Source organism: Amborella trichopoda, chromosome 13, assembly GCF_054954075.1.
Source record: "Amborella trichopoda isolate Santa Cruz 75 chromosome 13, AtrichopodaSantaCruz75HAP2 v2.0, whole genome shotgun sequence".
In the NCBI taxonomy this organism is placed as follows: domain Eukaryota; kingdom Viridiplantae; phylum Streptophyta; class Magnoliopsida; order Amborellales; family Amborellaceae; genus Amborella; species Amborella trichopoda.
Window position 1 is genome coordinate 11,753,436 of NC_142348.1, and position 22,077 is coordinate 11,775,512.

Sequence of the window (22,077 nt, forward strand, 5' to 3'; positions counted from 1 at the left end):
ATACAAATGGCCCTAACATATTTCTAGCCGTTGCAACTAAATTCCATGAGAGAGAGAGCGAGGTTAGCTCAGAGATCCTGTAAGGCTCATTAAAAAAGATGTCAGTCTTAACTGTGTGAAGAAGACTTATCCATGGCAAGAAATACTGATTGGTAGTTAAACATGGCCAGAAAAGAATCTTCAGCTTAACTGTGGCAAAAAGCGTAGTGTGCAAGTCGAGGCGAAATAGTTTGCCTCGATTTAACTGCGGCCAATGTGCTAAAGCTTCATTGACACTGAGGCCAAAAACTGTGACTGTTAGCCAAACTGCAGCAAAAAGAACAGAACATTTAGTGCCTAAAATTTAAAATGTTTGCAACGTCAAACTTGAAAACCAGTTCCTTGCTCTTCTGAAAATCATTATAACCCTTTAGCTGCCTGAATGTGAATTTTCTCCTAACCGTGGGAAGAAATCGCTTTCTTAACCACAGAAAAACCAACAATTCTGCAAGAAATTGCAGAAAAATGACGAAATCATTTGAATGCAAATTTCACTCAAATATTCATAAATTTACTGCAGTAAACACAGCATCACAGAACTTAACTTCCCTGCAAACACAACAACAAACGGAGAGGTTGTATAACTTTCGGAAACAATTTTGGAAGTGCTTTAATTGTGGAATCCATGGCACGAGATGCTCTCGCTATCTTCAAGGTATTAATCATGGAACTAATCATCCTCGACTTAGTAGCTCTAAGATGCAACCTGAGCCTTCGCAGAATTACACTCCACAAGAAGCTTCTAGAGAATACAGGGGACCAAACGTATTTGCCTTTCGGTTGCTTTTGGTTTAGGACTCGATTTTCATACTCAGGGCTGAAGTTTGGGGAAAAAGCACTGAAAACTGCTATGTTTCAGTTAACCATGACCAAAAATTGTAAAACATAGTTTTTCTCTCTAAAGTTTCAAACAGGTCTTTGATTCAATGGGAAATTGGGTATTTATAGAAGTTAGAGCTCTATAATCAATCTGCTACTGACAACATGGAAGCAAGGTGAGAGTGGTTGATGGATGGGGACGTACCGGAAAAAGGGATTCAAATGGTATGGGATTGGTTGAGACCTTATCCATGGAAAAAAAAAAAAATGGGTACAACTTGTTTACTGTTATCAAAAGCAGTAAAAGGAAATTTCTCTTTCTAACTTCTGTCAATGAATTTGGGTGGTGAAACTTGAGTATAACAGTTTAAAAGCAATCCTAAACTAGACCAACAACAGAGGCAATGCATCGATTTAAACTTGTGTGTGGATTACACAGAGGCAAAGTTCTTTGTGCTTTCAAACCCAAAATCCCAAACTGAGAAAGTTGGTTTAAAACACCATATAAAATTAACAAGAGAGAGAGAGAGAGAGAGAGAGAGAGAGAGAGAGAGGATATGTAGTGCGTTCTTGATATCAGCAGAGACATAGAGTTACATGAGATGACAATGAAGAAAGCAAGGAAAAGAAGGCTAGAAAATGATGCCAATCAACTATGAGAATAGTTTCAAATTGAAGAGGAGAAACACTAGAAAGGCCTAAAAAAATGGCCAAATGGGCAGAGTAGTGAGCCCTAGCCTTCGTCTTCTTTGAGTACACATTTTTTTAGATACATCGTTTATCTTTTCTTTAACTGAAAATTTTTTAGATACTTCTTTTAACTTTATTTATTTTAAAACTTTGGTAAGTTGCTCCATCCTCCTAACTGAATCTACTCGGTAAGTGGACAACATATGGTAGTGCCTTAAAACTACAGATAATCCATTGTGACATGACTATTTGAATAAGCAAGATAATCCTAACATCATGAGAAGCCTAATAAGCATATGCAACAATTCATCACAAATCTGCCATGACTACTTAAATAAGCAAGATAATCCCAACATCATGAGAACCCTAATAAGCATACAACAATTCATCACAAATCTGGCATCCTACCAATACTCTAAAGTGTACACATACCATGAAGTCCTCTAAAATGTAATCACCCTAAGGGTGATCAGCATAAGAAAACTGTAATGATCTCCAGCAAAATGGCAGATGTGACATAAGTCCTCAGTGGGAGAGCAAATGTAAAGAAAGCACAACAATATTCAAGATCTATATTCAAAGACAGTGATGAAAAATCCGGCAGCCTTCCGAAGCAAAAAGGCCCAAGGTAGGCATGTACCTGGGCTTAAAAGAGTTGGGGTAGGGGGGTGGAAAAACAATCTGAGAAACATAGAGAGAAAGCCATGGCATTTATTGCATTCCCTTTCCATTGCATTTATGCACTCTCTCTTCATTGCACTCCCTCAATATCTCTATATCACATCCACAGCACTCTCTCTCACCACATTTATGGCACCCTCTTTCTCTCTCTGCTGCACACACAGGCTTCTCTCCACATTTTTTTTGCAATATCTCTCTCCCCCCACATCACATTTATGACACTCTCTCTCCATCACACTCATGACACACTCTCTCTCCATGCCGCCTCTCTCTCCCTCTCCCCCACACACTCTATTGCAGTTATTGCACTCCCTCTCCCTACATTCATGATACTACTTTCCCTCCATTGCATTTGTGACTCTCTTCATTTCTATATTGCTTCTCTCACACACACACACGTGTCCTCTCTCTTCACTCGCCACACGCTTCTCTATTGCGTGTATTGCACTCCTTCTCTCCACATCTATGGCACACTCTTTCCCTCCATTACATTTATGACTCTCTCGTCATTTCCGCATGACTCCTCCCCCCCCCCCACCCCTCCTCTCTCTTCACTCCCCACACACTTCTCTATTGCACGTACTGCACTCCCTCTCTCCACATCTATGGCACACTCTTTTCCTCCATTGCATTTATGACTCTCTGGTCATTTCCGCATGACTCCTCCCTAACCCCCGCCCCAACAACATACCAAAAGCAAAAAAAACGCTAAAGGGCCAGCCAGATATCTGGGCTCCCGCCTAGGAGGCCGAATCTGCCCTTTTGACCCTTGAACAAAGATATTAACAGTTAATACTTGTTAATTGATGGTTTATGTGTTTACAAATATGTTATACTTAAAGTAGACTGATCTAAATCATAAAATATGCCAACATTTTACCATTACTCGTCTTTCTATAAATATAAAATTCGAGTATAGTTCTACTTTTTTTTCCGAGTATACATTTTACCTTTTGTGAAATATATAATCTACAAAGATAAGTTAACACATACCGGCCCTCAGTTTTAGTCCAGACCACGATATGGTTCAAGGCACATTTGCCCCTTACAATGGTTTCCAGAATATTGGCAGAAAACCCCGACACTGCTTTCCAAAATATTGGTTTTCAATGTCTCTTTGGAGACGTCCAATAAAAAAATAAATATTGGTTTTCAAAACCTAGAATTCCAGCAAGCTCCAAACAGTAAAATGTAGAGCACAGTACCACAAAACAAAACATACATGTGAAGTGGGTCTAGGATGGGGTATGGATAGAACTAAGTGATAAATATCGCTGTCACTAACATTTTATGGGGCAATGCAGCAGAACTATTAAGGAATGCAAGTTGGATTGACTACAAATCCAAAGCCAAAATGCTTCTCTTTCTCTTTTAAAAATTTCCAAAATCAGTGTGTTTCTGCTTGCCAGTTTGCTTCTTGCCTCAAACATAATTGTTCGTAGCAGAAGCAAGTGGGAAAGCGAGGGACCCAATTTGAGAATGTCAAAGGAGTTCTCTTACAAAAAGTATATAAAAATGCGAAACTTTCAAACAACAAACCTGAAATTTTATAATTTGATTGATAAGTTGATATTATACTTATAAAGTTACAAATAATTGATTAAGATTCAAAATTAACATTTAATTAATAGGTACACGTGCTCCATAGTTGTGAATACTTTTAAGAGATATTAGGAGATTTTTGTGAAAATGTAGTTTTTTCTGTTGATATTAAATAAACTACTTCTTAGAGCAGTGCAATTTATTATGTTTGTGGTGATACTATGTTGTGCTGCCCACTCAACTTTTGTCATGAGTTTAAGTTCAAACTTTTGAGGTCATTTATGTATAATACTACTAACAATAACAATATGAAATAAAAAATTCTTTTGGGTCATGAGGAAAGTTTCTGGAGGCAAAAATCATGGCAGAACTTGTTAAAAGATGGGGTCTCCAGTACCAAGTATTTCCATTTATCTACTGTGGTTAGGAGTAGGAATGACAGAATTATCTCTTTGAAAGATCAGAATGAGAATTCTTTTTCTACTGAAGCAGATATTGAAAACCATATGATTAGTTATTTCAAAGATCTATTGGAGAGTAATACTGATGTACATGGGGTTGATCAGTTCTTGCCGCCATCTCTTCATAGTTCTTCTCAGAAGGACAAATTGGTGGATGCAGTAAACATGGAGGAAATAAAAGCGTGCATCTGAGATGTGAGAAATCACAGTGCCCCAGGTCCGGATGTGTTTCCAGTGGAATTCTATAAGTTTGGATGGGAAGTCATTAAAAAGGATCTTTGTTTGGCCCTCAAGGATTTCTTTACTAAAGGTAAGTTTCTCAAGCAAGTCAACTCCACTTTTATATGTTTGTTTCCTAAAGTTAATGCACCTAGTGTGATGAAAGATTTCCGACCTATTGGGTTGTCTAATGTTCTATACAAAATTATCAGCAAAATAATCTCTAATCGTTTACATGTGGTTCTTGCTGATATTATTGATCCTAGGCAGGCTGCATTCTTGAAAGGTAGGCTTATTACTGATAACATCCTCATGGTAAATGAACTCATGTCTCTTTGCCATAGGAATTCAGTTCGGCCTAAAATGTGTGTACAAATAGATTTGAGTAGTGCCTATGACAGGTTTCTTGGGATTTTATTGTGGGTAGAATGCCTGCTTTGGGTTTTCCTAATCTATTTGTCTCATGGGTTCACTTGTGTATTTCTACTCATTCCTTTTCTATTCTGAGGAATGGATCTCCCAAGGGTTATTTTAAAGGGAAGAGAGGTTTGAGGAAGGGGATCATCTATCTCCATACTAATTCTTATTGGTTATGGATTTCTTTAGTAGGCAGCTTGATTGTGCTATGTTACAAGGCACGGTTCCCAAGGCTTTTCCTTCAGGGTGATGTGCTTATTTTCTGTGAGGCATCAACCTCTGCCAAGGCTATGCAGGAACTTATTTTTTAATTTGAAAGGGCTACTGGTCAGATTTTGAATGCTTCTAAAAGCAAGACGTTCCTCTTTAGTGCACCACGAGGAGGACGTAGGAGAATCCTGAGGGAGTTAAAGTTCCTTGAAGGATCTCTACCAGTTTGTTATATGGGCCTACCTATATTTTGTGGACATCTGAGGCACAGCTACTGCCATGGTCTGGTGGACAAGGTGTTCAGTAAAATTGGTTCATGGCAGCCTTTATGTCTATCATATGCAGGCAGACTTCAGTTGCTTAAGTTGGTTCTTGGAGCATCAGCGATTTTCTGGCTGTTATATTTTATTCTCCCGAAGAAAACATGTCATATGATAGAGAGACTGCAGAGGAACTTTTTATGGGCCGGTGAAGCAGAAAAGAAAGGTATTCATCTCGTCAAATGGAGGACAATATGTCTCACTCAAGCTGAAAGAGGCCTTGGGGTACGGGAAATGGAGGACTTCAATATCACAGAATGATAAAGTTAGCATGGCAGATTTTGGAAAACCCATCCTTGTTGTTGGCCCGGTTCTTCAAACATCTATATGGGATGCTAAAGCAAAAAGAGGATGTTCTCATGCCTGGAAGGGAATTTTACTTGACTTGTCGCATTTGAAAGACAATATATAGTGGAATATTGGTAATAGTCAGATGGTGGATTTCTAGATGGATCCATGGTTAGCAAATCAGTCATTATCAGAGTTGCATGGGGATACCATTCAAGAGGATTTGGCTGCTGCTGGGAGAAGGGTTTCAAGCTTTATAGGTGAATCACTTCAATCTTGTGTTTTGGCACCTCCTTCATCTAATGTTTTGAGAGAAATATGGAGGGAGGTTGAGAATTACACTCTTCCTCTACAGCCCAAGAAGGAGTCATTAGTCTGGATTCACTCTGCTAATGGTCTTTTCTCTATTAAAGGGGCATGGGATCTTATTAGGCATCAAGGTTCTTCACAACCAATTTTCTGTGCATTGTGGTCTTCTAAATGTCACCCACGGGCGAAATGGTTCTCATGGCTAGCCTCGCATAATCGTTTCCCCACTTCTTTTTTATTGCAGCAGTGTGGCATGCAGTTGGATTCCTAATGTCCCTACTGTAGATGATAGCCTCTTTCATCTATTATTTCAATGTGCTTTTGCTCATGGAGTATGGAGATCATTAGCTTGGAGATGTGGAAAACGGTTCGTCCTTGGTTGGTACTTCTGCCCCTGAGTTACTTAGGTGGTGGTTGCTTTTCAGGTTTAAATCCCATATTCTCTGTAATATCTAGTCTTCCATTTTTTTTACTACAATTTGGTTTTTATGGGAGGAGCGCAACAAAGGGTCTTTGAGTCAAGACCCACTAGGAGAGAACAACTTGTGAAACGGATTACCTTACATGCTCAGGCACTAGCAGAAATTAAAATGCGGTCTTTCCATTTATCAGAAAAAGCCATTATAGGTAATCTTCAGGTAAATTGGCGTCAACAGAAGCCAGAATATCATATTCCGGTGGCATGGTCATTTCTTGAGGTTCAGAATTACAAGCTCAATATTGATAGTGCTTCTTTGAGAAATCCAGGTCTAGCAGGTGGAGGTGGAGTCATCAAGAATAGTGAGGGTGGTTTTGTTGCGCCTTTTGCAAAGCATTTTGGATTTGCTTCTAATAACCATGGAGAGTTCTTGGCCCTTGAAGAAAGCGTTGAGTTGGTTCATCAGAGGAATTGCTTTCCAATTCAGATTGAAAGCGATTCGGCCCTACTTGTGAATGTCGTTCAGAATCGATGTCGCGACCCATGGCGGCAACAGACAATTGCAAATAATTGTTGCACCAGACTTTCTATGCAGCAATGGTCCATTGCACATATTTTTTGGGAGGCAAATATGGTTGCTGATGCGCTGGCAAAGAATGCATATGTTGGCCCCGGTGCTGCTGTGTGGCACCGTAGACCAACAAATTTTCTTTCTCCTCTTTTACTACATGATCTGGAGCAAATGCCCTACTACAGGGTTGTATGTTAATTGTTCTTCTTTTTTTTACATCTTTTAATGAAAAATCGAGTAGGGGGCCTTCTCCCCCACTGACTTACCCAAAAATAGTCACGCAAAATTTTGGGATCTGCTAACGGTATAGCTAATATACATGCTGCGATTTTTATTAAAATGTTTTTTTATATTAACCTTAAGTAAACTACTGCTTAGAGCCCCGCAATGTGTTACGCTTGTGGTGGTACTATCTTGTCCTACCCTCTCAACTTGTGTCATGCGTTTAGGTGTTAACTCTATGTGGCTCAAAAGTAAAATCTTACAACTCGATTGATAAAATGATATTATACTCATAAAGTAATAAATAGTTAATTAAGATTTTTTTTTTAGAATGTTAAATAGTTACTTAAGGTTAAAAAAACTTACCTATTAATTTGATTACCATAGTGTCAAGTAAATAAATGAAAATGTAAGTGATTTAACGTATACCTTTTCTGAAAAAAGAATATTTTTATTTATGAATAAAATTTATGATTGAGTTAATATTCAAAATTAACATTTGATCAATAGGAACTTACCTTATTTATTAGATTACCAAAGTGTCAAGTAAATAAATGAAAATGTGATTGATCTTATGTAAAACTTTTATAAAAATAATTTATTTATGAATAAAATTTTATGATTTAAATTTAATTGTATTTATTATGATAGAGCTCAATTATAAAATTATGAAATTATTGTTAAAAGAAATTTACAGTTTTTAAGATAAATATTCGATATACTGGAGGTTATTAGGGATTTAGGGCACATCAAAATTCAAAAGTATACTACACAACACATAAGAGCCATATTTCCAACTTGGATCACCACTTCTATTAGATCCCGAAGAAGACATCTCAAAATAATACAACTTATACAAGCAATCAAAAAAACAATCACTTACCTTGATTGCTCGATCTCCAAACTTCCACCTCTAAGATGTTTCTAAGGACTCAAAATCTTCTAATAACCCTCTAATAGATTTATAAAACATCCAAAATTAAATCTAATATCAATGGGTGATGTTTTGATTAATTTCTCATAACTTTGAGAAACTCTTCGATCCTAAAGAAATCACCACAAACTAATTTTTTTGGGTTTTTCTCTCTCTAAAATGTGCTCTAATGGGTTTTTTGTTTTCAAATGAACCTAAAACCCACAATTTTGGCCCCTTAATATAACAAAGAATGACACAAAAAGCCCCTACCGAGTGGTTTTTCCTACTCTACGCAGGGCGTTGAGCACCTGCCAGGGCGAGTTCCTGAGCACCCAGGCGGGTGCCTAGGGATTTCCACCTTTTACTAGCGCCTAAGCCTGGGCGATGTGCCCAAGCCTTCTGGACTGCCTTGGCAGCCGCCTAGGCGTTGGGCGGTCCGCTTTTTGAATCACTTATTTTATTAGTCTAGAGATTTAATAAGCACTTTCTTTATTGTTAAAAATATTTATAATTAAAATTTTTGTCCATGGATATTATTCAAATGTAAACTTTCTCTCTATAATTTTATTTGTTTTAATAACAAAATTTTTAAGAAAGTGACCTTTTTTTACTTTGAAGTCGACTCCCAAAATTTTGGGATCTACTAATAGTATATAGCTAATCAACAAGCTATGATTTGTATTAAAATGTGGTTTTTTATTTTGATGTCAAGTAAACTACTCCTTAGAGCATCATAATGTGTTCTGTTTTGTGGTGGTACGGCGTTGTGGTGCCCTCTCAACTTGTGACATGAGTTTAGACGTCAGCTTTATATGGCTCAAACTAAAATCTTATAACTCAATCTATAAGTTGATTTTATACATATGAATTCATAAATAGTTTATTAAAATTATTCAAAAACTTACCTATTAATCTGATTAGTGTCAATCAAATAAATGAAAATACGAGTAATCTTATGTACACCTTTTATGAAAAAGAATATTTTTATTTAGGAATTAAAATTATAATTTAAATTTAATTTTTTATTAATTACAATATTGCTCAATTACAAATTCTAATTCATAGTTATAATTATGAGATGATATAATTTTGATTGAAGAGGCTAGAGGCAGGGTCAACGCAAAGTTAGAAGTTGGAACTTTGGAGGAATGCTCAAGAATCTAAAGGTTTTAAAATTAGCCGAACTAAGACAGATTATGGAATGCAAGTTGAGTAATAATAGGAGTAGAAGCGAAGAAGTAGTTAAGATTGATGGCCAAGATATACCTAAAAAAAATTATTTCAATATCTTGGGTCGATAATCCAAGAGTATGGAGTAATTGATGAAGGTGTCGCGCATAGAATTAGAGCTGCGTGGGCAAATTGGAGATGTGGATATGGCATTTTATGTAATCGCCACATAATAATGACACTAAACGTGAAGTTTCATAGCATGCTTTATGAGAAGGAATGTTGGGCAGTCAAGGAAAAATATATCTATAAGATAAAACTAGCTGAGATGAGGATGTTGAGATGGATGAGAGGCAAGAAGAGAAAGGACAGAATTTGGAATGAATACATACAAGAGAACTTAGGGGTAACTCCACTAGGTGATAAAATGAGGAAAAGTAGACTTAGGTGGCTAGCCATGTGCAATGTAGACCTAATATAGCAGTGGTTAGGAGAGGCGATTTGATTTAAATGAAAGATCTCAAAGGACAGGGGGAAGGCCCAATAGGACATGATAGAACTAGCGAGAAGAGATATGGTGACTTATAGTCTCCTAAGGATATGGCCCTTGATAGAGCAAAATGACAAAACAGAATTCGTATAGCCGACCCCAAGTAGTTGGGATAAAGCTCGGATGATGTTGATGATGATGAGTTATTTCTAGTTATAATTATAAATTTTAATAAGTATTATTCTAAATTTTAATTTATTGCTATAATTTTAAACTCATTTACTAGCCAATTTTAAAAAAAAAAAGATTGACATTTTAAAATTATTTTTATAAGAAATTTAGAGCTTTTAAAATAAATATTTGGAAATAACATAGATAAATAAATAAAATATTAAAATATCCATTAAATCTTCAAAATAGACATTAAATTGTCGCGCCTTCATCTTAACGAGCCTAAGGGCGGACTTAATTCATATTTAACTTGTGTATGGTGAAATAATATTAACCAACTTTTAAACAAAAATACTATATACTTCCATTAATATGACTTAAATTTATAAATAATTTTACATTTTCTACAAATTTCAATTTTTACAATATATTGGGAAATAAAATGAACATAGACTAATATAAATTAAATAGGTGGTTTCTTTATACAATTTAAACCCTTTTTAATAAGGGAAAGGTTTCTATACTCCCCCTACAGCATAGAAGTTCTATCCTCCCCCTACCACCCAGCCATCCAATTTTGACGAAGAGAGCCACTCACCGTTTGATCTTAGATCCGACCTTAAAGTATGTTATTTTTAATTTTTTTATTACAAATTATATGAATATGAAACTTGGTATGTGCCATCTTCTCATTGGGGCGCACCTACAAAAACTATTAAAAATAAATTTTCGATAAAATATAATGACCAAAATACCCCTTGAAACTTTCAAGGGTATTTGGTCATTTAATTTTATTGAAAATATTTTTTTTATATTTTTTCGCTAGTGCGAGTTTAATAGAGGAATGGATGTCCAGAATTTGGTGTCAAAATAGTTTATAGAAAAAAATTAAAAATAATATAGTGTAGAGACGTGACATTGTCATTGGGGCAATCTTAGCCCTCCATTCAGAATGGACGGTTGGATAAGGGGGAGGATAGAACTTCTATGCTGTAGGGGAAGCATAGAAAGCTTGCCCTTTTAATAAAGTGCTACATCTTAAGAAATTACAAAAAATTTAAAATACTTTATTTAGTTGGCAGGGATTATATTGTCTTTTTTGTATAAAGAATTGGTTTTTTGAGAAACAGTCAAAAATAGCATTTAAGATGGATATAACACATGGCTTGCATCCACGTGAATGTAACAAAGTATAAATTAAAATGCTCCCCGAAGAGCATACTATATACTTAATCCCAATGAGAAAACCTAATTATCAGTACTTTATTGATCTAAAATTTGAATATTCACTTTTGAATAACATGAGTATATCTAGAGGGAAAAAAAGGTGTATACCTGAGAAAACGTACAATCATATTCACATTATTAGTTCTACCGCTCCATATTATAACTCTACTATTTATTACCTTTCCCTAACTCAAAGAACTTAGACGCCACACCTGTGAGCCATTTCTTAAGTGCCACATAACGCATGTGCGAACTCGTGTTTTATGTATAGAAGACACTTATTTTATTTACATATATGTTTTCTCAAGTAAATTTTAAAACTCATATTTATTTACTCAAGTCTTATCATCTGAAAGTTCTGCATAATAATATACCAAAATTAGTTGTTTGATTAATTACATTTATATACTAATACAGCTATTATGGATTATTAACTATAAGACTATTTACATTTAGTACAAGAAGATCACAATCACTCCGAGTTGCCAGAATGGAAATCAGGCAGCTAATGATGTGCCATTAAGTTCAAGAAAGTTTCTTGTTCATTGAGTGCAATCAATGGCACACCCCTATGCTTCCAATTTCTCAGTTAATTGGAGCAATTATGACCTTCATGTACAAAAAAAAAAAATGGTTTACAGTAATACTTTCCTAAGATAATAATAAATCTCCATTAAAAAAGGTTTTATGATATCATTATGATAAGAACTTCTATCTAAGCAATAGCCTGATGTTGCCCCCAAGGAGCAAATTGTTTATCGAGGACGAAACAAAGGGCAGCAAGCTGGTTCCAAACATACATGTCCAGAGGTCCACTCATGTATTGCAGCAACGTGGTATTGCAGTAAGTCAAAATGTCCAGAGGTCCACTCATGTACGCCACTCTACAGACCAAGTTATGGAGGCTTTATAAATGATCAAGAATATATTGTTTGTAGAGCAAAAGCTTGTAATCAATCAATAAGATACTTTTAGTTCTGGGCTTTCTGGGGTAGGTTTCCAAGCCAATCTCAAACCTAAAACCAGTAACCACCAAAACCCAGTCCAAACATTAAGTCATCTAGTACACCCTAAAATCTATAGTTCTGAATTTATATCCTCCAAACCTGTGCCTTCATAATCAAAAAGATCAAAATTCATATCAAAACATACTGTAGGTTACGGGCCTTGAATCCATTATTTTGGCCTTAATGCTTAGTTCCTGAGTTCATGTATCAAAAACAGCTGTCAAAACTTATAACACCTTTAATTGTCAAATTTGGACCTGATTTCCTACTGAAAATGCTCAAATATGTTCATGTGCTTATGAGAAAAGATTATATGCAGTAATATGGCATGAATGCCCCTATAAACTTGAGCAAGAAATCAACCAAACATGGCAAAAAGTGACTGCCAATGGTGCTGTCAAAATGTGAGTAGGGGGTATATTTGTCATTTGATCTGATTTCAGGCATTTGCTCAAGATTTTGAATAACCTTCAAAGATATACAGGAACATTCTTAACCTCCTGAATGACATATCTCCATTTCTTATTATCTCACTATCCTTCTCACAACTGAATGTACCTTTCTCTTTCCACACCCTACACAGTGATTCAAATATGAAGAGAGAGGATCCTAAACAAAACAGAAGGATCCTCGAAGAGACTAAAGAAGTATGAAACTGTGACACACTCAGGAATGGAGAATCAGCACACAGAGCCTAGCATCAAGCTTTTGAAAGAGAGAGAAAGACAGAGAGAGAGAGAAAGAGGTGATCGCTACACCTAGGAGCCCTAGGCTGCGAGTGTAGAGATGAGTAAAGATAACCAACAAGAAATAGGTAAAAATGGGCTCATGTATGGCCATAGTGTTGAATACTCTGTGTACATTTCCCTTATAATCTTTGTAAACTACTTTTAAACGTATATGAAAGGTATTTTGAATTGAAAAATGGATCAGATGTAAATAAACAAGGTATCGACAGGTCCCCTGAAACTCCTATTCACTAAAAAGAAAAATAAAGCTCCTCAGGGGCGTGATTTGAATGCCCAAAATTTGTGTCCATATTTTTCATGTGCAAACTTCGTGATGTAAACTTCCTGTAACCACAGATCACAGATATTTTTAAACTGAAAAATGGACCAAAAGTAACTAAACAGGGCATCAACAGGTCCCCTAAACACTTATTCCCCAAAAAAAATATATAAAGCTCCTTTTAGGGGTTGCTATTTGAATGCCTCAAATTCTCTATATTTTCATATGCACACTTTTGATGCAAACAGTTTGGGTGGCTTGAACTTACAGCACTCACATCACACCTAGGCAACCAAACCCCATGGCTACTTAGACAGCACCTCAAACCTTTTCAACATTGAGAATTGCTAGAATTTCAGCTAAAATAAGGCTGATTAGTAGCAGTAGAAAGACCAACGTTCATATACCCACTGCTAGTAATCGCTTGCTCGAAATGAAATGACTTTATATTTCACATAGAAAATTTTCAAAATACGCCCAAGATGATTAAAAACAATTCATCACTAGATAATTATCAAAAGATTTTATACGCTAAAGAGAATGATAACTAATAACAATAGATATCATATAAGATCATTTCCATAGAGAACTACATTCAATGAACAACTAATTATATAAGAAACTTAAGTAATTAATTACATTAGTGAAATACTCGCAAGATCCATAAACATACGTCTTGATAGATGTCAGTCATTCCTCATCTGTGACCTTGGGACCTAAACATAACCAACAGTACAAGTAAAACAGTTAGAAATGAAATCAAAGAAGACAAATCAATATATGGATTACAAATCTCTGACCATTTAAGAGTTTCCACATCTTGTTTCAATATTCTTGGTTTTGGGAAAATTGGAATTTCCAAATAATCCCCCGAATTTCCATAGAACATAAATATATCTCTGAGAAGTAATTAGAAAAAAAAAACTTCTATGAAGTCCATAATTTATCCCCATCAATGCAAATATTCTTCATAGTTTTAGAAGGATCCCGTAACATTTAAAACATGCACATCCAATATGAATAATTCCCATTTCAATGAGATTTCTACAAGGTGTTTCTTTCTAATTTTTTAAAATCTTTTAGCCATAATCTATCGATCTTCGTAATTTCTTCCCAATCTTTCCTAGAATGGACCAAAACAATCTTCAACTATTTCAAACATAACTGAAATTTTTCTATGCCCTATTGAAAATTTGTGTCCTACTTCATAACTATATGTGCTAGTATCGTTATATCAAATTAGACAATCCATGTATTAAGTCTTGAAGTCCTCAAAAAAGAAAAGCATTCACATGATTCCATGCTATCGTTTTGGTTATATGATTCTTCTAATTATATGAAGAAAACCAGCTTTGTCAGATATCCATCTGCCAACACATGTCCACATACATTTGAGTGTAAATAGAGAAGTGTCGAATGTTGTCCCATTTCAAGGTCACCCAAGAACCTTAAACAAGATACGATGGTCTACAAACCAATCAACTCCAATAAACAAACTTCATACACACCATAAGGGCTACCATGCATAAGATACAATGATTTAAAAAGTGGGGGTCCTGGGTGCATCACCCAGGCCTAGGCAGGCTTCCTGGGCCAGAAGTCCCTGGGTGGCCGCCTAGGCAGGCGCCCAGCACCCAACGCCCAACCCTAGGCAGCAGCCCAAGGCCTACGCACCGCCCAAGGGTGAAAATGGCCATTGTAGAGGGGCATTTTATTTTATTTTAAGGTTGCACAATGGGGGGGTTTTGGTTCCCTATTTGAACTATTTTAGAGAGAAAAACTTCAAAAAGTTGAGATTTTCTGATTTCCATAAGATTGAAGGATTTCTCAAAGTTCCAAGAAATCGATCCAAACATCTCCCTTTGAGTTTGGATTTACATTCGAAGATTTTTTAGGCCTATTAGAGGGTTCTATTAGAAGAGTTTGAGATTGGAAAACATCTCAAAGGTGGAAATTTGATGATCAAGCAATCAATGTTAGTGAAAAATTTCGTTTTCTAGATTGCTTAGATTAGTTTGAGATGTCTTCTTCGGGTTCTAATAAAAGTGGTGATCCAGGTTGGAGATACGGCTATAACCCAAATCCTTTAGATTAAAATTGCATAAGATGCAATTATTTTTAGAATGACACAAATGGGAAAATAAACCGGTTCAAGAAACATTTTGCCGGTATCAATGGGCATGTTGCCCCATGTAAAAAAGTTCTTAATGTGATTAGGGAGGAGATAATAATTATCTAAATATAGTAAAAAAGAAAGAAGAGGAAAGAGGGGAATGCATAGCCAAGCTAAGGTTTGAGGTTTGTGTTAATTATGATGATGATGACAGTGATGAGGTGGAGTAGTTTGCTACATCCTAGACTAGGGGGAAACGAAAGGGAGTTGTAGTTGGTTCTAAGGGTAGGGGACCTAAGAGGCCTCGGGTTAGAGGCCCTATAGATTCGTTTTTGCCCTGGCTTGACCTTGAGGTTGCAAGTAAGAAAACAAAAAAGCAAAGAACCATTGAAGACGGAATCAAGAAGGAAGAGCGAGAGAGAACTACTCAGTACATTGCTTGGTGATTTTATGAGGCGGGCAATCCTTTCAATGTCGCTCGCCTAAGCAGCTTCTACACCTTGGTAAAGAGGCAACTGACCAATTTGGGCCTGGGTTGAAGCCCACAACCTTATATGAGCTAATAGAGCCTCTTTCGAAAAAAAAAGGTTCAAAAGAGGTGACAAAAAGAGAAGAAGTCAGATGAATTTGTTGGTGAATTGTCCTTTAGGGACTCATTTTTTTAACATAGTTGATGCCTCTCATGATAACTATGATACCCATTACATATTTAAAGTGATGAACAAGGGCTTCAAGGAGGTTGAGGAGCAGCATGTTATACAAACTTTCACAAATAATGCTGCTCCAAATGTTGTTGCTGCTAATTTGTTGAGCATAGCCTACCCTAATATCTTTTGGACACCATGCGCAGCATATTGTATAAACCTCATTCTTGAGGCTATTGGAGGTTTGAGCGAGATTGTAGGTACAGTTAAGAAGGCTAGCTCAGTTACAGCTTTCATTTATAGCCACACCCTCACCCTCAGCATGATGCATAGATTTACAAAGAACAAGGAGATAGTGAGGCCATGGGTCACGAGATTTCCTACCTGGTATCTATGCTTAGATAGCATACATTCAAGGAGAGTACAGTTGAGGCAGATGTTCACATCTGATGATTGGAGAGCGTGCAAGTGGGTCAACGATCAAAAAGGAAAGAAGGTGAGAGATATTGTCCTATCTAAGGCTTTTTGGCGAGGGGTGAAGGGCGCTCTTATAGTATTTTTCCTCTTATCAAAGTCCTTCGTATGGTTGACAATGACAAGGCCTCCTTGGGTTACATATATGAGACAATGGAAAGTTGTAAGAGAAAGAGAGCCCAAAATTTGGATGATGATGTGAGCTACTACAAGCTAGTTTGGAAGATTATTGATGAGAAGTGGAATAAGAACTACATTGACCATTGCATGCAGCTAATTATTATTTGAACCTAGCTTTTCATTATGCTGATAGGGATATACACACAAATGGCACAATTATGAGTGGGATGTAATAAGTGTCTAGATGTGCTAATCCCTAATCAAGATATTCAGTTACAAGTGCACTTTAAAGTCTTTCGAGAGTCCAACGGTGGTGAGACAAAGGACCAAAATTCATCCAGGTAATAATATACTTAAACCCACTCCTCATGTTCAAGTTTCATATTTGTCAATCGTTTATTATATTTTATATATAACCATAATTCACAATTAATTTGCAGCCAATTGGTGGAGCCAACAAGGGTGTAGTGCTCCAAACTTACAAAAGTTGGTCATTTGAATCTTGAGCATAACCACTACCTCATCCGACTGTGAGCAAAATTGGAGTACTTTTTCGGAGGCGGCCGCGTAGGCGGTGGGGGGGCTGAGGCACCTAGGGCGCCCAGACCCAAAAAAAGGTGATTTATTTTTTAAAATTTGGATCCCACACACCTCCCCCAAGTTTATTATATATAAAATTGTATGTTTTATTGTTAATAAGTAAGTTTTGTATGTATTGGCTTCTTATTACAAATAAGAAGTGACAATGACCCTTTAATGTATTGGCATCTTATTAAGCCAAAAAATAAATCTAGGTAAAAGATACACATCAAAATTGCAATGATATAACACAAAATCGAAAAAGAATATCACATATGCAATTATTTAATAAGCATTAAGCGAATATTAAATTAACTAATAAAATAATTATGCTTTATGAATCATACATCGAGAAAACACATTACACATACACTAATTTAATAAGCAATTAAGAATTAAGCAATTATTAAACTAACTAATAAAAGAATAATCCAAATAGACAATAAAATATCAAATATATATCACAAAATATCAAAGAAAAATACAAATAACAAAAAAAACATCATTAGACAATAGACATTAAGAGGAAAAAATACAAAACCTAATGAAAACTATTGAAATATACCAACCTTCTTGAAGTGGACTCGATTTCGGGCCTAACCGAAATGTTTGGGGTCCCAAATATCCTCTTTTACAGCCCCTATAAGCCTCAAAAAGATTGGGGTTGAATATCCTTTAATATCGTGACCATTCGAGGATTTCGAAAAAAATCTTGATCTCTCAAAAAATCTTCAAAACTAGTTTTTTTTCGAGTTGTTTGTCACTCTAAAGTTAACTAAATTTGATTTTGGGGGCAAGAATGACCCCCCAAACCCTTATCCCCCCTTTTATGGGGGTAAAATGACTTTTTTTGCCCCCTCAAGAATTTTTTTTCCGCCATACTCCTTGCAAGCCGCCAAGGCGAGCGCCTTTTATTGGCCTTTCGACTGCTTAATCGACCGCCCCACCGCCCAGGCGGGCGCCCAACAGTGACCGCCTTAAGAACGCCTAGGTGCTTCCTCCAAAAAGCCTAGGCGGTCAGTAATTATTGATTAATATGTCAATTGTAAATTTGTAATATTAATTGATTTACTAATTTGTATTAGTAGTTACTAGTTAGTAATTATTCATTACTATGTCAATTGTAAATTTGTAATATTAATTAATTTCCTTTGATTTTATTAGATTCACACAAAGAAAGGAAACAAGCTTGACTCAAAGAGGCTAAATGACCTAGTTTATGTAGAGTACAATCGACACTTGAAGGATTTGCTAAGAGAGATAAGAGAGACCTCTTAGATAAAAAAACATGAATAATGTTATGAAATGGTTGGTTGATGATGATGAGATTGAGGGGCATGAAGGATTGATATGGGATATGGTCATGGAGACCAGGGACAGTAGCCGATGCTCGTAAGGCCACTAGATCTTCTTCATAGAGGACGAGAGTGGTGGAGGAAGAAGAGGAACCAGAGGCAGATTTAAAAGAGACAGAACATGATGACCATCATGATGAGGAGGGAGATGATTCCGATGATAATGGGCTTGACTTTGATGCATGTGATGCAGCTGACCCTACTTTTTCTGATGATGAGTGATGACTGGAGACTCTTTGAGTCTTCAAGTCTATATTTCTTTCCTTTTTCTATTCCTCTTATATGTATATATGGGTTATAAATATGGAGTATGGAGGACTGTATGTGGACTATGGACATTTCATATTTCATATGTGTTATTTATTTCCTTTTCTTGGTGATGAATTGATGACTGAATTCGAAAATTATGAATGGCGAATTATATTTTCCTTTTTTAACTGTGCGATAGTATGATTAGTTTGAAATGTGTGGATTAATGTGATATGCCTAAATATGCACTTTTTAGTTTTTACAAAGATTTGAGCCCTAAAACGGTAGAATCAAACAACCTCATATCCTGTTTATTCTACATAGGATGCCCAAGTTCTATGCGGCCGCCTAGGCGTTGGGAGGCCTGGACCCCCCTAGCCACCCGTCGTTTCTTGGAACACTGTATGTACACAAAAAGGGTTGCAATGCCCATACTACTTACAAATCTTATGAACAAGAAATTTCAGGTTAGTTCTGTAGTATGCCTTTCTAGGGGTATCCACTTACAAAAAGAATATCCAACTTCCTACTTATACGCCCAAGTCATGGGGAATATTCCATCCAAACATCTAGCTTTAGAGAAGCCATGATGACATTGATACCAAGAAATCCATGAGCTATCCAAAAAAACAAAAAACCTTTGCTATGACTTCATGAAAGATCCCCGAGCAATACACAAGATTCAAAGTTATCCTAATTTCTCTCTCAAACCCATTTGGATAAGAAGAAAGTTGGAACTGAAATCCACATAAATTCTACACCAAAGGAAACTTCAAAAAAAAAAAAAATTGATTAGAAGCTTAACCAAGACCACTAGATCCAGGCCCCTTAACCAAAGAAAGGATGAAGAAGAAATCTCTTATTGCTTCCTCTAAAAAAAGTCACTCAATCCATGCTCACTGACCCTCATACAAAATAATTAAAATTAGGAGTTGGACCTATATCATACAATGAGCCACCAAAATGCCTTCAAATAACTATACGCCATTATCTTTGGCATTTCAAGCACCTATACTTTGAATGAAATTTGGCATTTCTTTCCCCTTTCTTCAACCAAGCGGTTATCAATTTTCCCTCTAACAAACCTCTCTTCATGTTGCAGCACTACTTGACTGTGATATAACATTGATGAGGTAACCTTTGATTAAGAAAGAACCAAACCCTTGCATGGGTTATCAATCTAATCATTGAAAGGTCACACTACTCAAGGCCAACTACATTTGCATCCATATACAAAGTACAGTTAGACTTCCTAAATGCAATATTTCTATAAGCACTAAGCCAAGGGAGATCCTTACTCAGACCTTTCCCAAACAATTGTCCCACAGAATCATGAAAACTTCAATATTAGGGGTGGCAACGGGTAGGGTATGGGTCAGGTCCTGCTGAACTAGGACCCGTACCTGACGTATCCAAATATATTGTACCCAGACCCTTATCTGAGAGGATACTACTAACCCGACCCAACAGATTTCTCTTGTGTATTTGATTTTAAACTCCCCCACCTTTTTTATGGTTCTTACATCCCTGTGAATTTATTCATCTCTTCTATGTGGGATAATCCCAACCACACACTTTCTCTCTCTCTCTCTCTCTCTCTCTCATTTTTTTTGAGGTGCTTTAAATTTTTTGAATGCCCATGCCAGCCTGTCACGTACTGCTCTCTCTCTCTCCCAACAAAATATGTTGATGTATATCGTTAAATACCCATGCCAGCCTACCTACCACGCACTTTAAATTTGAATGTCAATATCAGCCTGCCAAGCACTTTAAATTTTTTGAATGCCCATGTCAGCCTACCACGGTCACACATTAATTGCTTTATGTATATTGTCGACTCTTGTTAAACCATCCCATTAATTGCTTTATACGTTATATCAATAGATAATAAGTAGGGGTGGCAATGGACCCGAACCCGATCTGAAACCGGCCGAGGATACCCGAGATGGGTCTGCATATGGGTCCGAGTATGGGCCCAAGTTTTGGACCTGCGGGTAGGATCCGGGTTCAATAAATGATACCCAAACAATCCTGGGTCTGGGTACGGGTATGGCTATACTTGACCCAACGGGTACCTAGACCTGTATTTATTATTATATATAATTTAACTTTTGTTTTGTTATTTTATATAATTTACGTTTTTAAACCAAAACAAACTTCAAGTTCCCTACTCTTTTTATAGAGATTACATCCCAGGAGTTCTATATATATCTTATATGTCTAATTAATCCCACACACAGCCACTTTTTGCTTTTTCTTATTATCTATTGATATAAGGCATAAAGCAATTAATGGGAAAGTTTAATCGGATAGTTTAACAAGAGTAAACGATATCCATAAAGCAATTAATGTGTGTGTGACCGTGGCAGGCAGGCATGGGCATTCAAAAAATTTAAAGTGTGTGAAAGGCTGGCATGGACATTCAACAATATATAGCTATAGATCTTTTGGGAGAGAGAGAGAGAGAGAGAGAGAGAGAGAGAGAGAAAGTATGTGGCAGGCTGGCATGGGCATTGAAAAAGCTTAAAGCATCTCAAAAAAAATGATAGAGAGAGAGACAGAGAGAGAAAGTGGGAAGGTGGGATTAATCCCACATCGAAGAGATGAATAAATTCACAACGATGTAAGAACTATAAAAAGGGTGGGGGAGTTTAAAATCAAATGCCCAAGAGAATTCTGTTGGGTCCAGGTCTGGGTCCTTAGTACCATCCGTCCTTAGTACCATCTCGGGTACGGGTCTGGGTACAATATTTTTGGACCCGTTGAGTACTTATCCGAGTACAGGTCCATAAGAATATTTGCGGTATAGGTATGGGTACAGGTGCGGGTTCAGCAGGACCCGACCCATACCCAACCCGTTGCCACCCCTAATAATAAGAAAAAGCAAAAAGTGGTTGTATGTATAAAACTCCTGAGATGTAAGCTCTATAAATAGAGCAGAGCAGGGAACTTAGAGTTGGTCTAAAAACATAAATTATATAAAATAATAAAACAAAAGTTAAATTCTATATAATAAATACAGTCTGGGTACCCACTGGGTCGGGTATAGCCATACCCGTACCCAGACCCAGGATTGTTCAGATATCATTTATTGGACCCGGATCCTACCCGCAGGTCCAAAACTTGGACTCATACCCGGACCTGTCTCGGGTATTCCCGCCAGTTCTCGGATCAAGTCCGGGTCCATTGCCAACCCTATTCAATAGAAAAGGCCCAATAAATCAAAAGCCACAGTAAGTCAAAATCAAAACTTGTGAATGATTCTCGTTATTAATTCTCATCACTACTCTGCACTCTTAAATAACATAAAGATGAACAGAAGGACCATTCTAAGTGGAAGCCAAAAGC

At 36.6% G+C, this 22,077-nt stretch overlaps 1 protein-coding gene across 3 annotated transcripts in view; it reads right to left on the minus strand.

Moving 5' to 3' along the window:
* The window catches only part of LOC18432115 (NADH dehydrogenase ubiquinone 1 beta subcomplex subunit 10-B-like protein (Complex I subunit NDUFS6)), a 32,114-nt gene that overhangs the window by 8,146 nt on the left and 1,891 nt on the right, over nt 1-22,077 (minus strand). The window contains exon 2 of one of the 3 annotated variants that reach the window (XR_966599.3): nt 13,835-13,911. The exons of 1 other annotated variant lie outside the window; for it this stretch is intronic. Coding sequence is in view for 1 of the 2 variants with exons in the window: in XM_011624275.3 (XP_011622577.1) it covers nt 13,886-13,911 (26 nt within the window). In the remaining variant the exon portion in view is untranslated. The remainder of the gene's footprint in view (nt 1-13,834; nt 13,912-22,077) is intronic. One more of the 3 variants, XM_011624275.3, reaches the window with a different exon arrangement.